Genomic DNA, 23121 nt, shown 5'->3' on the forward strand with positions numbered 1-23121 from the left:
GCAAGTTTGCAAGTTTCCGGGAGAAGTAGCTTAAATTAAAGCTTAAATCATAGGAAAATACGGTAATTAACTTTGGGAAACTACATAAGTAGAAAAGACATCTAAAAGAATAGACATAAAACAACAATATTGCTTATTCCTGGACTTTCTTCTTCAGTTACCGCAACAGGATAGTTAATTATAAACCCTTTCTGATCTAAAAGATATGAATCTAGATGAATTATTTGTCAAAGGACATCATGAAGTATTACAATGACTACATAAATTATAAAACAAGTTTAAGCTGTTAAGAAGATCCATTTGCCTGGGCTCTGTTGTGCGCCAGGTGCATTACAACCTCTTTCATACTCACAACAACCTTGAATGGTTGATATTATCACTGTGCACTTTATAAATATGGAAACTAATCTCCAAGAAAATACTTTGCCCAAGATTACACAGCCAAGCAGCAGCAGAAGTGAAATTAAAGCCCAGATCTCACTCAAATATTAGCTGGCTTTCTATTGGGCAACATGCTGCTACAAAATATAGGTATTTTCACAACCACCGATTAAGAGAACGGATTCAGAGGGCAAATGGATGAATATAGATAAGTTATGTATAAAAATATAGAATGCAAGGGACAGAACATATATAATCTAATCAACTGATCTGCCTCCAAACATTGGAATTATACACAGATGTAATTCTTTTATTTAAAATTCTAAAAAAATACAAAATGCTACCTTGATAGCCTTCTCTAATATTTAACAATTATTAGTTTGGGAAAGCACTTCTTGAAATTCCAGCTAATGCTATTCTCCTACAATTTGAATGCTGTCAATGCTGACCTGGCTTTTAGTAGGAACAGGAAAAAAGTAATTATTATTGAATTAAATCTTCTGCAGTTATAGCTGAAGATTTGTACCTTGTCACTTTTTGGCGTATCCAGTTAACTGCCACGATATTTTGAATTTAATTAAAAAAGGCCCACTGCTTGTCTATAGATGTCAATGAAGTACAAATGTGTATACTAAAAATTAAAGAAGTTAAAAAAAAAAACACCCAAGATGAACTTAATACCAGGAGTAAAATCTACTTAAAATTAAAAACTCTACAATAGCCGAAACAGGTTTGCCTCAGTGAATAGAGCGTAGGCCTTTGGACTGAAGGTTCCCAGGTTCGATTCCTGTCAAGGGCATGTACCTTAGCTACGGGCACATCCCCATTGGGGGGTGTGCAGGAGGCGGCTGATCGATGTTTCTCTCTCATTGATGTTTCTAACTCTCTATCCTTCTCCCTTCCCCTCTGTAAAAAATCAATAAAATATATTTTAAAAAAAAACAAACATAAAAAAAAAACCTCTACAATATATTCTAAATATATCACAAAGTGAACGGGTTAAGTTTCATTACACTGATTATCAATAAGGCTTAGAACTGACTAAAAATAATCAGTTCTGATCGCCCCAATAGCCGGCCAAGCCAAGGGACCCCACCCATGCATGAATTCGTACACAGGGCCTCTAGTTATAAATAACTCCCATAGATGAGCTCGGCATAAGTAAACTCCCAAGCCATTTCTGTAAGATATTTTTGTGAAACATCTGTTTATTAAAAAAACACTTCAGAGGATATTATATTTTATTGTATAAATGTCAAATATTTTACAGTACTGCTTTACCATATTTTATGTATCCTATAAAATAAATATAAATTTAACATACACTGGAATTCATAACAGAAGTAATGCAAAGAACAGATGCTTGAAATATACCCATCAGGAAACTTATTCCTAGTATTATCATACAATCCTTTGGCTAAGAAATGCTTCCAATATTACAGATAAACTTGATCTTCTTTAAAATATGTTGTCCACTGTTTTTCTGTTTCTGTCACAGTAGCTATAAATAGTTGTTTAAGGATATCCTTATCTAAATTTCTGCCTGCAAAGAGAACAAAATATGGTGTGATTATACTATGCTTATTAAAATGACACAGTTTAGCTATCAATTCCTAACCATTAAATCTGATGATCTTCAGAAAATTAAAAACATTAGAAATTGAGTGATTCTTTCCTTAACTTTTTAGTTAAATACTTCAGTATCCAACTGATACTTGGATTAATAACTTTTCTAAAGTTCTTAGAAGAGTAAAAGGTCTAGCAAGTTCTTATGAATGTGATAACCTGATTAAGACAAATATATTAACCAAATTTTATTTAGGTTTCAAAAGGGCTTCTGATTGATTAATATTGCTTAAGTAGCACATAATAATCTTTTCAATTATGTATTCCACTTTGCTTCAGAAATTTAACTTACCAATAAGAACCAGTCGATTTGTTCTCTCAGTGTCATCTCTCCAGATCACTGGAGTCTCCTCCAGATCATACAGCTCATAGACACCTTGGACAATCACTTGCTGTGGTTTGTCTTTGATCGACACCAGCCCCTGCTCAGAGGAGAATGATCAGTCAACCTCAATGTGAATTGAGTCAGATAACTGCTCAGAATGCCTGAGAGTAGAGAGCACAGGGTAACATTTCAAAGTACACAGGTTGTTTTAGCTGCAACAGTAAATGAAGCTGTGTAAATAAATTATGCTTTATGCAGTAATTTTCAAAGCGTTTCAGCAATGGAAATAAGAAAAAATTAAAAAAGGTAAAGGTTATTTGTATAAAACCAGTGCTTCCATTTAAAATTAAATATGCTTTTACGTAACAGCCAAGAAAGGGACGCTGTCCAAATGTACAAAACTGTATACTGCACCTTTAGTCGTATGACCTCCATGCAGTCATCATCCTTGTTCCTCACATTCTTTTCCCACAGAAGATTCTGTATCAAGTAACATATGTCAGTAAGACCAACCACTGCTAATAGCAACAACTATGTAACAATACAGTTCATAAATCATTAATCAGTTAACTATTGGATTCACCTGAATAAATTCATTTAGACTTTCTTCCTTTGCATTTCCTGGTACTTCAAATGTGACTGTAATAATACTCTGTAAATCGAAAAAGATAATTAATAATGATTTTTTATAGTAAAAAGTGATTTAGAAAAAAAATCTTAAGTTTCAAGAATGAAAAGTAAGGAACACATTGATAGAAAGTTATATTACATGTAACTTTCCCACTATTATTTGATTTTTCGTATCAGCAACTCTATTTTCTAAATTCTGAATAGTTGATCAATGGTTTAGCATTTACACAGAGAAACTGCCATAAAAAGGTACACATCATTTAATTCATCCTTTTCAGGATTCTCAGTGCTAAGAGGAAAGATAATACACATATATAGTTTATCAACTATAAGTACTGAGCCAGGTATTTTTGCTGGGTCAGTCACTTTATCTTTTATTTACATGTGACAATAATCCTGTGGAATAAAGAGAATTATTTCCATTTTATAAGCTGGGGGAAATGAGGCTCAGAAAAAAACAAATTACCCAGAACAATGTGCATATACTTAATAATACTGCACTCTACACTTAAACATTTCTTAAGAGGGTGGATATCATGTTACGTGTTTTTTAACACAATTTTTTTTTAAAAAGTTTATTTTTAAATCTTAAACTATTCTTATAAATTATGACAACAATAGTATGTATTTAAACAAAATGACAGCCTTCTTTCCTCCTCAAAACAATCACTAAAAATCTATATAAAAATGTATAGAAAATCTTGTTAAAATACACAGTAAAAGGGTGCCAAGTGAAACATAATTTGTCAATTTTAAAAGACGGTAGTAATTTAATCTTCAAAAATGCTAAACATGTATTTTATTCAAGTTAGATAACTTGGCATTTAATACTGGGAATGTCTTAATGCAGCACTCAATATTGCTCTATTCTATTGCTTTATTCTTAGCCTAAATTTTTTCATATCAGGGAATGATTTTTGCCTTTTGCAGGTTAGAGATATGACAATTGTCTAAGGGGTACAATTAACTCCAGCATGAGAGGAAAAAGATTTTAAAAATTAAGACAATGCATCATGGAACTCAAGGAGGAAAATAAACATTTTAAAACAAGATGTTTTTCTGTATCAATAAACTCTAATCACATTAGACTTTAAAGATGAAATCCGTAAGTTTCCAAGGCAAAAGATGAGGGTCACAACTCATAATTCATAATTGGCTCTACTGATTAAGTATGCATAGATTGTCCCTTGGGTTTTCTCATCTACTTTCCACCCTCCAACCCCAAGTTCTCCTTATCGGGAGTAAATGAGAAATCCATAAAATATAGAGAACTGCATTAAACATCATTCAAGGATAAAACTTTAATAACACCCAACATGTCCTAGGTATTACCTATTTCAGACTTTTCCCCTAGTTTATTATTGTTTGTAATCTAAAAATAACTCTTCTTTCCCAAACACAGAAAGAATCAGAAAACTGAATCAATAATTCAGAAAGCAAAATAAGGTACTGTACTTAAAATAAAATCCAGGTATAACCTAAATTTGAGGAGTATTTTTTCTTTTTCTAGTTCAGTTTTTTCTTTAACCTAGCAGGTTATTTCCCTCGGGTTTCCACTCTTTTGCAAACAATACCTAATATGCAACCACTTCTATGTTTTATTTATCTAGAAAACTAAGTCTACTAACATGCTTAAACCCAAAATCGGCATCCCTACACTTCAGTCCTCTGATCCTCTTTGTCTGTATAATATCTACTGTGATATTCTGCCACCAAGTAAAGAGGTGAATATTCAGTTTGGCTTCCAGAGTTTTCTATTTCTAGGTTCCTCTAGGTAATCTAGGCTTTTGCCATTACTTCTCTCTTCTTATTGTTCCATCACTAGTTAGTCAAGTTACCCAGGCAAGTCTACCTGTGAAATAGTGCTCGATTTATCCCATTTCTATTCTCAGTGTAAGAAGGCCCTCATCAAGGGCATGAGAACTTGTGCGTTATCTTCCTGCTTGGTCCCTGACTCCACACTTCAGTCCGGCTGACCTAATACTGTCTGACAGCACAGCATGAGGTCTCTCTCTCTCTCTCTCTCTCTCTCTCTCTCTCAATATATTTTTATTGATTTCAGAGAAGAAAGGAGAGGGAGATAGAAACATCAATGATGAGAGCAAATCATTGATCGGCTGCCTCTTGCACACCTCCTATTGGGGATCAAACCCACAACCCTGGCATGTGCCCTGTCTGAAAACTGAACAGTGACCTCCTAGGTTCATAGGTCAACACTCAACCACTGAGCCACGTAGGCCAGGCCATGAGTTTTCTTTGCCTAGCAAATCAAAACCAATACTAGGATCTCAATAACAAGCAATTATGAAGACTTCTGCACTGGAGTTCTGCTCATCTATTGGGTCGGCAGCTAAGTAATTGCGGGTTTCACACATATGGCTTCAGTTGAATTTTTAGGTTTGCAGACGTAGTACAAATGTAAAACACATTTTGTTATTTGATAGTTGGCTATTCAGCTGTTAATCAGTAAAAAAAGTTTTTTGATCTGTTTTGTAGTTTTCATTTGGCGTTCCTTGAAAAATGGAAAATCAAAAGGAACATTTTCGTCATATTTTGCTTTTTTATTTCCGCAAAGGGAAAACGCATCGCAAGCTCATAAAAAGTTATGTGCTGTTTATGGTGACGAAGCTTTAAAAGAACGGCAGTGTCAAAATTGGTTTGCCAAATTTCGTTCTGGTGATTTTTCACTCAAAGATGAAAAACGCTCTGGTCGTCCAGTTGAAGTTGATGACGCCCTAATCAAAGCAATAATCAATTCAGACTGTCACAGTACAACACGTGAGATTGCAGAGAAGCTTCATGTATCACATACATGCATTGAAAATCACTTAAAACAACTTAGCTATGTTCAAAAACTCGATACATGGGTTCCTCACGAACTGAAAGAATCACAGTTAACGCAACGCATTAGCAGCTGCAATTTGCTAAAGAAACGTAATGAAAATGATCCATTTTTAAAACGACTGATAACTGGCGATGAAAAATGGGTTGTTTACAACAATATCAAGCGGAAAAGATCGTGGAGCAGGCCAGGTGAACCAACTCAAACAACATCAAAAGCTGATATTCATCAAAAGAAGGTTTTGTTATCAGTTTGGTGGGATTACAAAGGAATTGTCTACTTTGAACTCTTACCACCCAACCGAACGATCAATTCTGATGTCTACATTGAACAACTAACGAAATTAAACAATGCAGTTGAAGAAAAGCGGCCCGAATTGACAAATCGAAAAGGTGTTGTATTCCATCATGACAATGCAAGGCCACACACATCTTTGGTCATTCGGCAAAAATTAATGGAGCTTGGTTGGGATGTTTTGCCACATCCACCATATAGTCCTGACCTTGCACCATCTGATTACTTTTTGTTTCGATCTTTACAAAACTCCTTGAATGGTAAAAATTTCAATAATGATGATGATGTCAAATCGTACCTGATTCAGTTTTTTGCTAATAAAAACCAGAAGTTTTTTGAACGTGGGATTATGATGCTGCCTGAAAGATGGCAAAAGGTCATTGATCAAAATGGGCAATACATTACAGAATAAAGTTATTTAGTTCCATGAAAAAATTGTCTTTGATTTTCTTTAAGAAATCCGCAATTACTTAGTTGCCGACCCAATAGAACATTCTCACTTTCCCACTTTTAAACACCTGGATTGGTCTTTTCCTTACTTTTCTGGTAAAAAATAAATCTACCATTTTGGGGTTACTTTTTGGAGTAAAGTCAGAAAAGCAGCTCTTTGGGAGGAGAGTTGCTAACTGAACATTTTCTATATCTTGAGCTGAGTGGGAATTGTAGGATTGTGTGTTCGTGTACACATATGGGCAGATATATAGGTAAAAATATATGCGAAGATACTTGTATACTAAAAATTTGTATTCTTTATTTACTTTACATATGAAACATAGTCTTTTATAATCTACTAAACCAAATGAGACAGTTGGAGCTCTCGATTCCATAGCCCTTTGTCTGCAATATTATATTTGTTCTATGTTCAGAAAAGTCTTCTGGAGAGCTTTACAAAAAGAACAGTCACACCCTAGTTATTGATAAAATGATACAATGTCTGGGATTTGCTTTAATACACTCCAGCAAGGGTGATGGATACATGTAGGTTCATTACTATATTTACTTAGTTTTATGTACGCTTGAACTTTTCTATTTAAAGAAAAAAGTTTAAATAATACTGCAGCGAAAGAAATACTGGGAAGATAGATGAAATAAAATCAGCAAAATATTTATGGCCATTGCAACTGGGTCATACATATAAAGGGTTAATTTTACTATTCTTTCTACTTTTATATATCTTTGACATTTTTCAAGATAAAATGTTAAAAAATATACATACACATTAACATGTACATGCTTAAGGCCCATTCCTGGAGATATAAGGGGTGGCAAAAACTGAGCATCCAAGTTATTTTTAAAAGCTCCACAACTGATTCTGAAGTACACCCCCATTTGAGAATCTCAGCTTTGCATTCTTTTAATATTCACTAAGCACTCACCATAAGTTTCTAGCAATGAGAAATTTACATTTAAGGAATTTAGAGACTACTGCAATGGAAAAGCATTTCAACCCAAACTACAAAGCATGAGAAATGCCATGATAAGGATATATTCAAGCCACTATGAGTGAAGACACTGGCTATTATAAAGGTTCTTGAAAGTGAATACTACATCTTTTAAACCTTATGACTCCTACTATGATGTCCTTTACCCAGAAAAATCATTAAAAATGTGTACCAGGCAATTGACAGTCACATTCTACCTGGCTCTTATATTTTCCCAATTCACTCATTTTAAAGATAAGATAAATATTGTATTAAGTTTCTGAGAAAAGTGTTACAAACATGGTAGCATATCTCCCCATAAATATGAGCCAAAATGGAAACAAAAGAACAATTGGCTGCGGTTGCCTTGGTCCTATTACAATTAGTAAGGACTCAAAAATGAGTAAGAGCTTCAAGACAAAGGAAGGAAGACTAGGTTCAATGCTCACCCACAATCCCCCCTTCCTTTCACTGTGTTTAAATGGAATAAAGAAGTTACCCTAAAGCTCTACTATCTACGACTTGCTTAAAAGAAAGATGAGTACAGTGAATATTTATTTTGTTTGTTCCTAGCATTTTCAATATTTACCTCAGGAATTAGAGTTTTAGAGCATGAAAAACATCTTAACAAGTTTAAATTTATAGTGCTCAACTGAAACTCAAAGCCAATTTTTATTTAAATAAGCCATACATGCTTATATCAAGCTTCCTTAATCAGTTCAATTAAGTTAAAAATAGGCTGCATATAGAACCACTATGCTGCTTTTAAGTGATTCCCTCAGAAGAACTGATAAAATATGCTGTGTGACCTATAGAATGGAGAAGTTAAAAAGCATGATTTTCTAAACATTCTAGGCAATTCCAGTTTAATGAAGTCCTATTATGTTTTAAGAAGCGAGATTAGTTGACCTCACTCAAAAGGATTTACAATCTGAAAACTATCAACATGATTAAAAAAATACATTTTTAGAATGAGTTCTAATAAAATAGTCCTAAATAGAACCTATTTAGTTCAAAAAGTACCGTAAAAATATTTTCAAGATTTTTTTTTACCTGATCAAGGTGAGGTTGTATTGTTGGCAAATGTTGAAGTTTTTTCTGCAAACTAAGAACAATTGATTATAAGTTCAGATATCAATATATTTTTTTATTTAACCTTGTACATTTCTTAATGTTAAAAAACTACATAAGGAAGAGACATTCACAGTTTAATCTATTATACAGTTTACATGTTGCTCACATATTCTAATACAGAAAAGCTGGCAGATTATTTTAAAACTTTTTAAAAAATGTACAAACATTCACATACATATATACAATATAAAGAAAAATTAATCTTTAGCAACACTATTTTGTGTGGTTAAATATGTCAGTATATTTCTTTTTATTTTCAAAAGATCTAACTAGCCCAAAACCCAGATACAAAAATCTAAATAAGCCTAGAAAAATATAAATAAGCAGTTTTACTACTGCTCAAAACATCATCAACTCTTCCCATGCTTCCTAATATGAAAATTCTGGTACCTAAAGAAAGTTAGAAGAAAATATTTTCTTTTATAAACATTTTCCTTTGAACATGAATACTTAGTAAAAAATAAACAGTATTCATAAATATAAGCCTTCTATATATTCAGTTAGTGGTAAAAACAAAAAGCCAGAATTTTAACAAGCATTGTTCTTATGATATGAAAAGAGTGAGAAGAGCATAAGAAATTATAACCATGACAACTGTTAGACATTGATGGGGGTAGGCTAAGAGGTGGGAAGGACTTAAAACCTTGCAGATGTTTTGCCTTGAAGAACAGTGAGGGGTAAATTGGTAATACCAAGTTTAGGAAAGAGAAAAGGCTTGTAGGAGCTGTTGGAGGGAATGAGTCTCACTGGGTGGAAGAGGAAAGTCTTAGTAGGGAAAGTGTCATATTAAACCTTCCCAGCTGGCTGCTCAGGAATGGATTTCCCTGTTCAGCAATGGGCACAATGAGGAATATGCAAAGGCCTTACCCATGGGGGGCAGGAGGCGGGGCGGGCATTGCATCAAACAGTTACTTTTTTTTAAGTGTCACTAATGCCTTATAACTGTTCTTAAGTAAATCATCTGCTAATTCCCTACACTTAATATTTAATGTTTTTTTGGACAATGACTGCCTAAAACTTCCATAGGGAAGGAAGGAAAAGGTTTTCTTCTACCCTCTTCAGGTCCCTGGCTGGTTCTGAAAATTAAACTGATAAAGACAGAGTAGCAGGAGGAAAGCACACAATTACTTAAGTTTTACAAGACACGGGAGCCTTCATAAGGAAATGAAGACCCAAATAAATGGTTAAGCCTAAGTGGTTTTATGTAAGGTGTGGTAAAGAGTGCCAAGTCATGTAAAGATAGGACAGAACAGAGTGCCAGCCACGTGCAGTAAGTTGGGGAAAAGTGAGTAAGGCCTGCCCCTTCAGATTCCCCCATGTGTCCATGTCCTCAGAGAAGCATGCTCCTTTCCTCAGTATAGGGAGGAAATACTCATAGAAGGGTCCATCTACTTCAGAGGAAATGGAAGAAACATGTACAAATCATGTCTGATAGGGGTTAACACCTAAAATATACAAAAACTCCTGCAACTCAGCCACAACAACAAAACCTAACAACCGGATTTAAAATAGGCTAAGTACTTAAATAGATATTTCTCCAAAGATGATATACAAATGGCCAACAAACATATGAAAAGGTGCTCAATATCTCTAATCATTAGATACATGCAAACCAAAGCCACAATGAGCTAACACCTCATATCTATTAGGACAGCTACTACCAAAAACAACAGGAAGTAAGTACCAAAAAGATGTAGAGAAACTAAAACCCTTGTGCACTGTTGGTGGGAATGTAAAATGGTGCAGCTGCTATGGAAAACAGTGTGGTGGTTCTTCAAAAACTTAAAAATAGAAATACCATAGGATACGGTAATCTCACTTTTGGGTACATATCCAAAAGAAATGAAAGCAGTACCTTGAAGAGATTTTAGCACACTCATGTTCATAGCAACATCATACACATACAGGGAAATATTATTTAGCCTTTTAAAAGAAGGGAATCCTGCCCTGGCCAGTTTTCTCAGTGGTTAGTGTTAGCCCATCGGCCAAAGGATAGGGGCATTCAAATTCTGGTCAAGTGCTCGTACCTCAGTTGCATGCTTGATCCTTAGCAGTGTGCTAAAGGCAACCAATTGATGCGTTTCTCTCACATTGATGTCTCTCTCTCTCTCTCTCTCTCTCTCTCTCTTTCTCTTTCTCTCTCTCTCTCTCTCTCTCTCTCTTTCCTCCTTCATCTCCACTTTCTCTCTAATAAAAAAAAAAAAAATCAAAGTAAATAATAACCTTGAGTGGGAATTTTTTTTTTAAAAAAGGAGGAAATCCTTCTTTGTTAAATATTATGAACCTTGAGGACTAAATGAAAAAGTGAAATAAACCAGTCATGACAAGACAAATACTGCTTGATTCTACTAATATGAATATCAAAGTAGTCAAATTCATAGAAACAGATAATAGAATGATGGCTGCCAAGGGTAGTGGGGAGGGGAAAATGCAGAGTTGTCACCGAATAGGTGTAGTTTTAGTTTTACAAGATAAAGCATTTCTGTAGATCCAATCCACAACAATGTGAATATACCTTATTGAACTGCACACTTAAAAATGGTTAAGATAACTTTTTTTAAAAAAAGATACTGATGTACAGAAAAGAAATTTACATTCTTTTCTTTCTTATTAAAAAAATTCCTTTTAGGGAAAGAGGCAGAAAACTGATCCATCACTGAGAGGAAAGAAAGTATCTGAGGTAATATCCTAAGCTAAAATTTTCTATGTATTTTATGCATTTTGTCATAGCAAGTATTATATATATTTGGAGTAAAAATAATAATTAGTCTTAAAGTTAACTACCATTTACACTATAACTTCTATAGGAAAATGTGCCGTGATTTCCAAATATCTAATTGATAAAACTTTCAAGAACATAATCATTAGGAATAGTCTTTTATGTCAAAGAATGACAGGAAGCTTAAATCAAGTGTGCACTCTGTAAGTCATTCCTATAATACCTAACATTTTGGAATAACAGGTACATTACAATAAAAATTACCAAAACATAGGACACATACCTTATTCCAGAGAGACTGTCAAAGGCATGAAGATCTAACACGTTAGAGAGATCAACTCTAAAAGAAAGAAAAACCAATGTAACAGTGTAAAATTCTATAAAATATACTCAATCCAGAAAAAAAAAATCTTAGACTGTTTTGTCAAAAATGTAGACATAAAGGTTTATCAGTATATCATAGTAAATATGAACCAAATAAATGCTATTACAACAGAACTACAGCTATTTATATGGATATGATTTTTAAAACCTTACTTAAGCATTAAGTGGTTGTCTGTCATTTTATGAAGGAAGAATCATTAAGGAGAAAAGAAAGTAAAATGCAATAGGAAGAAGACATACTGAAGAATGCTCACGGTATCAGCTAGGCTATCAGACATTTTCTACACTGGAATTTGAAATGCAGGGAGCACATTTGGTGTATGCTTGTAGGGAACTTACAATCAAGGCATTATTCTGCCACCTCTGCCAGCAGACCAGTGGCTCCTGAGAATGCATACAAAATTAATTCCCCAGCTGCTGACATGCATATAAGCAGCTGCTGCTGTTACGGCCTAACATTTATGGTAGTCTGTCAGCACCTCTAATCTCTGCCCCAGCAGATGAGCTACTCAACTTAGGCGTCACTGCACTTTCAAGGAAAGATCTTCGAATTAAAAACTGGGTGGCACAGACTGCAAGCTGTGAGTCACAGAGCTGTGGCTGCATGTTGCTGGGTCTATCAGCTGCTGAGCCATTTTTGCTAAAAAAAAAATGAGCTTAACAAAATACCCCTGTAAGCATTCAATGGAAAATAGAGTTCAATCTATAGAAATACATTTTAGAGATATTTTAAGAACACATACTTTTATAAAGTAATGCACATCTGTATAAACACAATGGAAAGAGACAAGAACCTACAGAAAATAGAAATTAAGTTCTTTTAAAAGTTCCATATATTTTTACATGACAGATTATTTTTGCAACCATGAAACACTAGGAAGGTTTTAAAATGTTACAAAGTGTCCTGGCTGGTGTTGTTCTGTGGTTAGAGCACTAGTCTGCCCACCAAAGGGGTCTTGGGTTTGATTCCCAGTGAAGGGCAGGTACGTGGGTTGCAGGTTTGATCCCCACCCCAGGTAGGGGTACATGTGGGAGGCAACCAATTGATGTGTCTCTCTCAAATTGTTATCTCCCTCTCTCCCTTTCTCTCTCTACCTCCTTTCCCTTTCATCCCTTCCCCTCTCTCTAAAAATCAATGGAAAAAATATCTTCAGGTGAGGATTAACAATTAAAAAAAAAAAAAGCTACTTAGATATGTCAGATTAAAATAAGATTCTTAATAATATACTTTTTTTGGATTTCTACACTATTTTTATAAATGGCTGAATACTCTACGATTTCCTCTTCATTAGCAAAAACAAAGCTACACAGTGTTATCATGGCTCTACAGTCTTAATTACAAGTATAAGCAAGTATATTAAATAGATATGCCAAACTAACTTTAAAAAAAATACATATATTTTATTGATTCTTTACAGAGAGGAAGGGAAGGAAAGAGAGTTAGAAACATCAAGCAGCAGCCTCCTACACCTCCCCCACTGAGGATGTTCCAACAACCAAGGCACATGGCCCTTGACTGGAATTGAACCTGGGACCCTTCAGTCCACAGGCCGATGCTCTATCCACTAAGCCAAACTGGTTAGAGCCCAAATTAACTTATAAAGAACATTCAAATAAACATTTCTGGGCCCTAGTTTTAAAAATGCACATGTGCCCTGGCTGGTGTTGCTCAGCTGGTTGCTGCCATCCCATGTACCCAAGGGTCCAGGGTTCAATTCCCAGTCAGGGCACATAACCAAATTGCGGGTTCAATCCCCAGTCAGGAGTGTACAGGAGGCAAATGATCAATGATTCTCTTTCTCTCTCCCCCTCTAAAAATCATTTTTAAAATGCTCATTTTTTTCTTATATTAGATTCAAGTATATTTATCAATTCCTTAATATTCATTATTAACTAAATTTATTGTTAATATCACATAGTCTTTTACAATACCTTGATCTTTGTGTTTCCAAAATTTTTCCCAGTCCATTTATTGATCTGAAATAAATTTAAAAATGAGGAAGAAAAGGTAAAAAAATGTTTTTTAAAAACATACAAGGCACATTATTTCTAAAATATGAAGCATATATAAATTTTTCTGGAACTAGAAAAAAAAACAAAATATAGAAAAACAAAACTTTCATATTTTATAGTTTAATTATCTTTTTCTTCTACTCATAAGTCAGGTATATTCTACTGAGGCATTAAAACATGATATGCAAAAATTTACTGCACAACTCACAGAACGAGGGGCTACTTTGCTATTTATAAAAGGTCATTCACTTCAGAATGTGATTCATAACCAGTAATTCTAATGTTCTTAAAATAAGTAGATAAGTAAAACATTTTATTGATAATCAATATTCCCCAAGCAGTTTGTGGAAATGACTCTACACATGCTAGAATTAAAGCCTAGCTCTGAGTGGCTTTGACCCCCAGCCCTCAATACTCACAGCAACACTAAGGTATACATCCAGGTCCTTTTAGAGAATAAACTCTTCAATTCCCAGAGTAGAAACTCTACCCACTCCGACAGCCCTTCCCTTTCTGATACTAAGATAATAACATATGGCTCCCATTACATGGCACCAAAAACACTTAAATCTTTTTCAACATACTGTACACCTGATCTCGTTATCTTTATATCATCAATGCCATTGCCTTTAGTGTTACTTGCTGATGATGTTTGCTATTTGTTCAAGCTTGTTCTCATGTGGAAGGCCTCCCGCATACAACAATTCTGAGACAAGTCTCTCCACTGTTTCACAAAATTCTTAATCTTCTCTTTTGAATGTACTCTGTAACCGGTGGCTATTTCCTCTCAAATGTTTACCTTCCAACTCACAAAATCTAAGTCTGAGTCAGTTGCAAGTCTGGTATACCATGGAGGATAAACAGCCAAAAGGGTCTTTAACTTCTCAATGTGCTTTTGTCCAAATTATTTTCTGGTATAGCTGTACAGCTCAGGCTGGCAACAAGCTGACTAACAGTCAGTCCTGCAGATCCAGCTTAGTCTTTATGGAAAAAGAAAAGCCCAGTAGTAATAATCTCAGATGCAAAATTTTTTGCTATATAGATTGTGTTCTTTATTTCTAGTATAATCATAATGATGCATGAGATTTGAAAAGAGAACAAAATTTAGAAAATGAGTGTCAAAAGAGGTAAAAGAAGTAATCTTCATTTACTGGTTCATCTTTCTAGACTTAAAATTGTCAACCATCTTTCTATTTCTTCAATTTTTTTATTCACTGTACCTTGAAATTACTATATAAACGAAGAAAAAAATCTATAATATGACAATGGTAAGAGTTATTTACTCACTATGTGCTGTGCACTGTGTAAAGTTTACCAACATTATAGCATATAACAATCAAACCAACTTATAAGGTTTGTATTATTCTTGCTTTACAGATGAGAATTAAAAATAATCCAGTGAGAAACAGACCAAGGACCAAAGTCCATGACCTTAAATATTATGCAATATTATCTGCCCTCCACTTGGAGATATTATTACAGTTTTTCATAGTAAAGTCTGAGGGGCTATTACTATTAAAATAAGACCAAATATGGAGGAAAACATGAATTTTTTCTTCTGTAATCATTATCATTGTAGGCAATCTCCTAGTGAGACTTAGCTTCATTAATTCCATTCATAACATATACTATATGAACTGGCACTGACAAATTCAAAATCTGATGTCAGCAGACTGTGTCCACTAAAGATGACTAATAATAAAAACTATTCAATGTATCTTTATAGGCATTTATTAGTTTAGGTCTTATAAAACAATTCAAAGTCCCTAAACTCTAACCTTACTTGAAAAGTCCAAGTTACTGTTGGATCATTTAACACATATTTGAGTATCATTCATATTAGCCTATATTGATTGGTAAAGGCCATGAATACTGCAGACATTAAGACAAGCTGGAAAGAAATCAACCAAAGGACTTCTATATATGCATATAAGCCTAACCAGTGGACACAGACAACAGGGCGATGAGGGCATGAGTGTGTGTGGGGTTTGGGAAGGTAATGGGGGGAGGAGGGGATGAGGACAAATATGTAATACCTTAACCAATAAAGAAATTAAAATGCAAAATAAAAAAAATTAAAAATGAAGAAATAAATAAAGGTCAGGTGCTTTAGAGTCGTGCTTAGGTTTGAACCCCATGCTACCACTTCTGACCTCTATGACCATGGGGCTATTACTTGTCTTTGCAAGTCACAGGTTTATCTGCTACAAAATGGTATTCAAAAGCGTTGTTTTATGAATCAAAATAAATTAAGAATATGAATTTTTTGGATGAAAAAAAAAAAAACAACACACCAGAAAACAGGTATGGTCAGTTGACAGTTAAGAAAGACAAAGTCCAGCCGAAGCCGGTGTGGCTCAGTGGATAGAGCGTCGGCCTGCGGACTGAAAGGTCCCGGGTTCGATTCCGGTGAAGGGCTTCGATTCCGGTGAAGGGCGCGTGCCTTGGTTGCGGGCACATCCCCAGTAGGGGGTGTGTGCAAGAGGCAGCTGATCGGTGATTCTCTCTTCATCGATGTTTCTAACTCTCTATCCCTCACCCTTCCTCTCTGTAACAAAAATCAATAAAATAAAATTTAAAAAATAATAAAAAAATAAAGAAAGACAAAGTCAATGAAAGTTCAGGTAAAAGTAAGACCACATAAGTCAGGGAAAACTTCACATAAGAAAGAGGAAGAAAAAGGTGGGGAAAGGAGGGGTTTTAGGGAATGGATAAAATTGTGGGGGGGAAAATAAAGAAGAAAAATAGAGAAGATAAGGAATTCGAGGACTGGCAAAGTGAAAACACAATATAACTAATAAAAGGATTTCACAAGACACATGAGAAAATAAGTAAATAATCATCCTGGGTACAGAGAACATCATGTAAGGAAAAAGTCAGAGAAGACAGGAAAAGCAGGATGAAGTCAGAAGACCCTGAATATCAGTCTATGAACTTTGAACAATGCTCAGTAAGCAATGGGGAATAATTTCATATATTACTACTTATATAAGTCAGTCAATAACAATACATGTGATTCTCTAATGGTACATGGTAAAAATATTTTGTGTAGTACATTTAGAATTTGTAGGTACTTAACAGTTATAATTTTGTACCTAATAGTTGTTCTTAATTTGTTTAAATCCTCTTCTGAAACCAAGTCTGTTTTATTGATGAGGATGATATCTGCCAAAGCAACTTGCCTAAATTAGCAAACAAGAACAGATGTCAAAACAAAAATGTTAAGAAATTAAAAATAAATAGAAACATTTCCTTCAGATCAATTATCAGTTAAAAACTATATAGTACTCTATATAGCAATTCAAGTTATTCCTAACCTACTTATTCTTCAGAAATAAGAACAAATTATATTCATCACTATATAAATTCAAATTTCACATTATTCATTAAAAATATTTACTAAGTACTTTCACTCGCTACTCTAGAGCAAGTCTCAAAAGTTTATAACCAAGGATGATTTACAATTAGGATGATTATCAACTCATGATTTTCTTTGTAAAGAAATGCATAAAATTCAGATTTCCAATATGGCAAAAATAAGGACAGTTTACTTACTAAAATATTCCATGTAATAGTTAACATAATTTTCAAAGAAATAAAGCAAATTAAGTTTTTTTAAAAAATATTAAACAGTATTTTAAAAAACTACACCTCAGAAGGTTTATCAGGATCTCTAACAAATATCTATTTCATCACTATGAACATATATTTTTTTTGTACGACAGATATACAAAAGTTCAAGTTAAAGAATCCAGTTAACAGAAAGCTGAGTAAAAAAATAGCTTACTATGCCGAAACCAGTTTGGCTCAATGGATAGAGCGTTGGCTTGGGGACTGAAGGGACCCGGGTTCGATTCCGGTCAAGGGCATGTACCTTGGTTGCGAGAATATCCCCAGTAGGGGTTGTGCAAGAGGCAGCTGATCGATGACTCTCTCTCATCGATGTTTCTGACTCTCTATCTCTCTCCCTTCCTCTCTGTACAAAATCAATAAAATAAAAATAAAAAAATAGCTTACTATAACAGAATTTATATATTCTATTAACAGGAATAGTAAAGCTGAGGAGTCTTTAAATTTTCCTCAAATCCTCAGGAAATTTTAATCATGAGACTATCTGTTCCTATCCTAGTTTTGTGCTACCTGGAGGTATAGCCGATAACACAATCAAATTCTCAAAAATAAATTAATTTTAATTCATTAAAAGAGCAGGTTTCAATAGCATGCATATCACGATCCTTTTTTTAAAAATAAATTTTACATGAATGTGCACATTTGAAAATATAAGCAGGTGCAATCTTTAAATTGGAGGTCTTTTATGTTTAATTTTATTTTAGCTTTTATAATATTTTCCTATTTTCTGGTTGGTTTATTTACATTTTCTATAATAAACCTAATTTAATAAAGGAAAAAGATACAAGAACATTTAAGTTCACTCTAATTTGAATTATAAGTATATACCAAATGAATGCTTAGGCAGTATTACATAACAACAGAGTACCACACTCCAAAATGATAGGAAATCAATTGATTGCTTGTAGTCTTCATTATTTATGTCTGGATCATTCATAGCAAATTTCAAGGGAGCTCGTTCTTAAACCCAACAGCATTTTTAGTGACTGTCATTTATCCAAAAACCTTTTTCCTATTAGTGAGAATATGCTCAGAGTAGGCAAATTACTTAAATATTTTAAGTCTAAAGAAACACCAATAAGAAGCATAAAAGTATTTAAACAAAAAATGTTCTAAATGCCAAATTAAACCATATCCATATTGGGTCTTCTGTTATTCTGAATAACAGTGAACATTTGATTCAAATGAAATCCTGTTAAAAAAGGCAGTAAGTGAGCCAACTTTTTTATGATCTTCTTCAATCCCCCCCAAAAATGTTATGAGAATAAAATATTTTTTTAAAATATTTTTTAAATGTTAACAGTTCTCAAACTCCTCATTAAGAACTCCTATGTCCAGCACTCACTTTATGCTATAATAAAGTTTTAAACAAAAGTTTAGTTATCAGACTATTATAAATAAAAATAATTCCACTACAGAAAAAAAGATAAATTCCTTGACTTATGTTTTTATATTTGCTTTTGGTTTTCACATTCATAATTTTCTCTTTCCAATTAGCCTGAAATCAATATATACTTTAAATATGAATACCTAGAAGCTTCATTGATAAGGCCATCAGGTTTTTCTTCTGTTAAATGCTAAACAAAAACAAAGTTTGAAAAAAGTTACTGTAGTGCAACAAAATCTAATGTTAACACAAAGGGTTTTACTTTGCAGACTCCTTTCTCACCTCTGACAAAGACTTTAACAAGCTCTATTACTGAATATACAAATTAGTTCTTCTCCATTTGTAATTTTTTTCCTACTGTGAACCTGTAGGGTGTTTGTTTGTTTGTTTGTTTGTTTGTTTTGGGGGGGCAGCTTAAATTGTGTCCCCTAACATTTTTTCTTAAAAGGAAAACCCTCCATATTTAAATAAAGTCAAACACATAGAACATTATAGTTCAGGTTTTAGGCATTTTCCTTTTTATAAAGTTGTTCTTGTTCTAAATATTCATTGCTACTTATTTTAAAAGATAACTATTGAACTGTACTTTGAACACATCTAATATACTTCCCTCCATTCCTGCCCACTCTAGAGGACATAATAATAGAATTTGTTATAGCCTCATATACTTCTCTTAAAAAAAATACACTTCAGAAGATTTATTGAGATCTTTAGCAAATATCTTCATCATTATGAATACACTAGTGACCCAGTGCACGAAATTCATGCACACTAAAAGGGGATTAATTAGAGAAAATAATTTATTATTGCTATTTGCCCTTTCTCTATAATAAAAGTGTCAGAGATGAAAGAAAATTAGTAAAATGTATATTGAAAACCTTCCTCCTGTCAGAATCTGAGGCACACCATGGGACCCAGAGTCAAGTCCCTGCCCACCTACATATACTTCAAAATCGAATGAGACCCAGACCTAGCCAGCCCCCGCCACCATTGGGCTAGATCCCATTGGCAAGCCCCACTGGGCAGGGGACGTAGCCTCAGGTCCCCTAGCCCGATGCCAGGACAGGGGGCGTGGCATGAGGTCCCCCCAGCTCAGACTGGAGTAGGAGATATGCCTTGAGGTCCCCCATCAAGCCCCATCAGGTGGGAAACATGGCCTGAGATCCCCTGTCAAGCCCGGTTGGGTGGGGAGCATGGCCTGAGGTCCACTGTCAAGCCCAGCCAGGCAAGAGGGTGCAGCCACAGGTCTCTGGCCTGGTGCTGGAGAGAAGGTGTGTGGCCTGATGTCCCCTGTCAAGCCCTATGGGGGTGGGGGGGTGTAGCCTCAGGTCCCTGCTGACTGCCTGTTAAGGCTCCTTATGGGAACTTGGCCTCAGCTGTGGGTGAAACCATCTTTATGATGGAGTGATGGTCAATTAGCATATTCCCTCTTTATTAGCTAGGATGTGCTCTCTGTAAAACAGATATACATAAATTCAAATTAAAGAACCCAGTTGACAGAATGCTAATAAAAAAGAGCCTCACTCCCCACCCTAGAATTATATTACATTATAATTAACTCAGCACTGGGCCCTTCATATACCCTAGAAACAAATGTGCTGAGAGAAGGGCCCAGCCCTAATTCTAGCATAAAAACAGTTTATCATTTAGAAACACTTGAGTGATCTGGCCTCTCCATGCAACTGTTTATTTTGTTGTGTTTTCCAGAGTCACACTAGCTCCAAAATAATATTTTGCATTGACTTAGAGGCCCACAAGGTAGTGCTCATCTCTCTGGATGCAGTTATCATTTTTTCATAATCCTATTTATATCTCCAATGTTATCAAAGCCATAAAGTTCCTCTGAAAAAATATTTCACCTTCATTATCTTAACTCTCAAAAGCTGTATACTGAGATTAGATTATATTCTTCATATTTAAATCAAACTTCACAATTATTAAATCCTTTTACACATATTATCTCATTTAGTCTTCATAACCACTATGGGAAAAGGCTATTCTCATTTTAGAAAAGAAGAAACTAAATCTAATGCCACGACAATCACAGAAACACATTGTTATAGGTCTATTTTACTAAAATTGAAATGTAAGTAAAATTTACAATAGAAGTAAAATGAACATTATTTTTAAGTCTTTGTGAAAGCTTTTTGTCTTATCAAATCAGTTTTGCATACAGTATTATACATATGTTAATAATCATATAAGAATATGGTAACAACTTATGGCTTTTTCTTCTCACCGTGTATATATACTGAATGACCAGATTATTATGATCTCTGAATGAATGATAATCTGGCTACTTAATGTGTGTGTGTATATGTGTGTATGTGTGTGTGTGTTTAGAGGCTCGGTGTATGAATTCATGCATAGGTGGGGTCCGGCCAGGGGCAGGAGACATGGGCGGTTGGCCGGCCTGCCTGCTGGTCGAACGCCTGATCGAGGGAACAATTTGCATATTAGCCTTTTATTATATAGTATATATACTGAGTGGCCAGATTATTATGTGTTCAGAGATCATAATAATCTGGCCACTCAGTATATTTGTAAAAATAACCTAAAAATTAGATTTAAAATTACTTCACCATCTTTGCTTTGGCAGCACCTTTACTAAAAAAATTATTTCATCAAACTAGTTTCACAATTCATGGAGAGGCAGATCATTAAGATATTTGAATAGTTTGAAACCTAAGAGCAATCTATTAATACTTTTATTTGATAGTATTGGTTAAGTCTATAGAGAAAAGTGTTTTTCTTTTAAAAGTTTGTCAAATTCTATTTTGGAGGAAATAAGACTAAACTAAAACTACAGTAATAATGTACTGGTTTCCACATTAGGTATAATGCTATAAATTTAACAGCAGGTCCACTCAAGTCATGGAAATCATAAAACTTGGAGAATATTGTAGCAAAAATTGTTCCTTGCCAAAAGACCAAGTTTACTATTTTTGACTATTATTCTTGCCCTGAGGCTCTAACTAATCCTATTATTGTGTCCTCTAGAGAATAAGGCTGTTAATACCCTGGAAAGAAAACCTCACATTCAGGCTTAACAAATATCTGTTAAATGAATTCTAATTAATACCCTCTATTTGTTGACAGGTACATGAACATTATTTAAAAAATCTACACTAATAAAAAAGAAGTATGCAAATTGACCACACATCCATGATGACCACCAGGCAATCAGGAGTGAGTATGCAGATTAACCCAACAAAGATGATGGGCTAATTTGCATTCTCAGGTGCCAAGAAGCGTGAGTCCTGGGGATGGGCACCAAGCCCGCAGCCTCCTGGGACCATCACTGGCCCCGGGAGGCAAGGGCGGCCGCACATCTTAACAGCACCTAGCAGGGCCTGCTTGTCTGTCACCAGGGCAATGTGGGAGCAGGCAAGCATGGCTGCCAACAGCCCCCAGCAGGGCCTGCTTGCCAATTGCTGTGGTGTAGAGCAGGCAAGTCCCGCAGAAAGCAGAGAAACATGGGGAATGGGCCTAAGCTATCAGTAGGACATTCCCTGAGGGCTCCCGGATTGGAAAGGGTGCAGGTCGAGCTGAGAACCCCCCACCCCCGTGCAAGAATATCGTGTACTATGCCTCTAGTTTTATATAACATCAAGCAACAAATCCCTTTCTATTCAGTAGTACATCTATTCAGCAAAGATGTATTTTTAGCTAGTCACCTGTTCCTGATTGATCCTGTAATACTTAAGTTCTTTTAAATTATTTTTCAAAATATCATATTATTGACTTTTTGGAAGCTTTGTTTACATATGAATTTGGTGCTATTGGCTATGAGCTGGTGCAATATGAAAAAGATTTGGCAAGAAAATTAGGAACCAGTTTTGAATTTCAGACCTAAACAGAATTAATAGTAGTTCCACAAAGTAACTCTTGTTTCTAATGCATTTACTTCTCAAGAAAATTATAAATCTTCACTCAAAGCTATATTTTACTACCTCTAGGCAGTCCATCAGTATCACATAAAAAATGCTACAACTCTCCAAAATAGCCCAGCCAGTGGGCTCAGTGTATTGTGGATTGTCCTACGCACCAGAGATCACCCATTGGATTCCTGGTCAGGGCACATGTCCAAGGTTGCTTTTTCCCCAGTGAGGGGGCATGCAGGAGGTGGCCAATCAATATTTCTACCTCCCTCCCTCCCTCTCCCTTCCTCTCTTTGAAATCAATATAAACATATTAAAACAACTACATCATCTCTCCAAAATAAAAATCTGCCAACACACACAACTCTATGAAGAATATGACATATAATAATCATATTACAGCCGAAGAGATAAATGCCCTGTTCTATGAACATATGAAGGCTATACAAACATA

At 34.8% G+C, this 23121-nt stretch overlaps 1 protein-coding gene across 2 annotated transcripts in view; it reads right to left on the minus strand.

Moving 5' to 3' along the window:
- Positions 1-1563: 1563 nt before the first annotated feature.
- The window catches only part of LOC311630480 (zinc-regulated GTPase metalloprotein activator 1C), a 42779-nt gene continuing 21221 nt past the window's right edge, over positions 1564-23121 (minus strand). Inside the window, exons 7-16 of one of the 2 annotated variants that reach the window (XM_084899537.1) lie at positions 18930-18976; positions 16865-16951; positions 13689-13733; positions 12271-12396; positions 11656-11712; positions 8573-8624; positions 2916-2984; positions 2747-2812; positions 2300-2429; positions 1566-1924 (exon numbers count right to left, since the gene is read on the minus strand). In XM_084899537.1, the coding sequence (XP_084755663.1) occupies positions 1818-1924; positions 2300-2429; positions 2747-2812; positions 2916-2984; positions 8573-8624; positions 11656-11712; positions 12271-12396; positions 13689-13733; positions 16865-16951; positions 18930-18976 (786 nt within the window). In that variant the 3' untranslated portion in view covers positions 1566-1817. Of the gene's footprint in view, positions 1925-2299; positions 2430-2746; positions 2813-2915; positions 2985-8572; positions 8625-11655; positions 11713-12270; positions 12397-13688; positions 13734-16864; positions 16952-18929; positions 18977-23121 lie in introns of both variants that reach the window. The other variant, XM_084899538.1, reaches the window with a different exon arrangement.

Source organism: Pipistrellus hanaki, assembly GCF_964339955.1.
Source record: "Pipistrellus hanaki genome assembly, chromosome: 11".
NCBI lineage: Eukaryota > Metazoa > Chordata > Mammalia > Chiroptera > Vespertilionidae > Pipistrellus > Pipistrellus hanaki.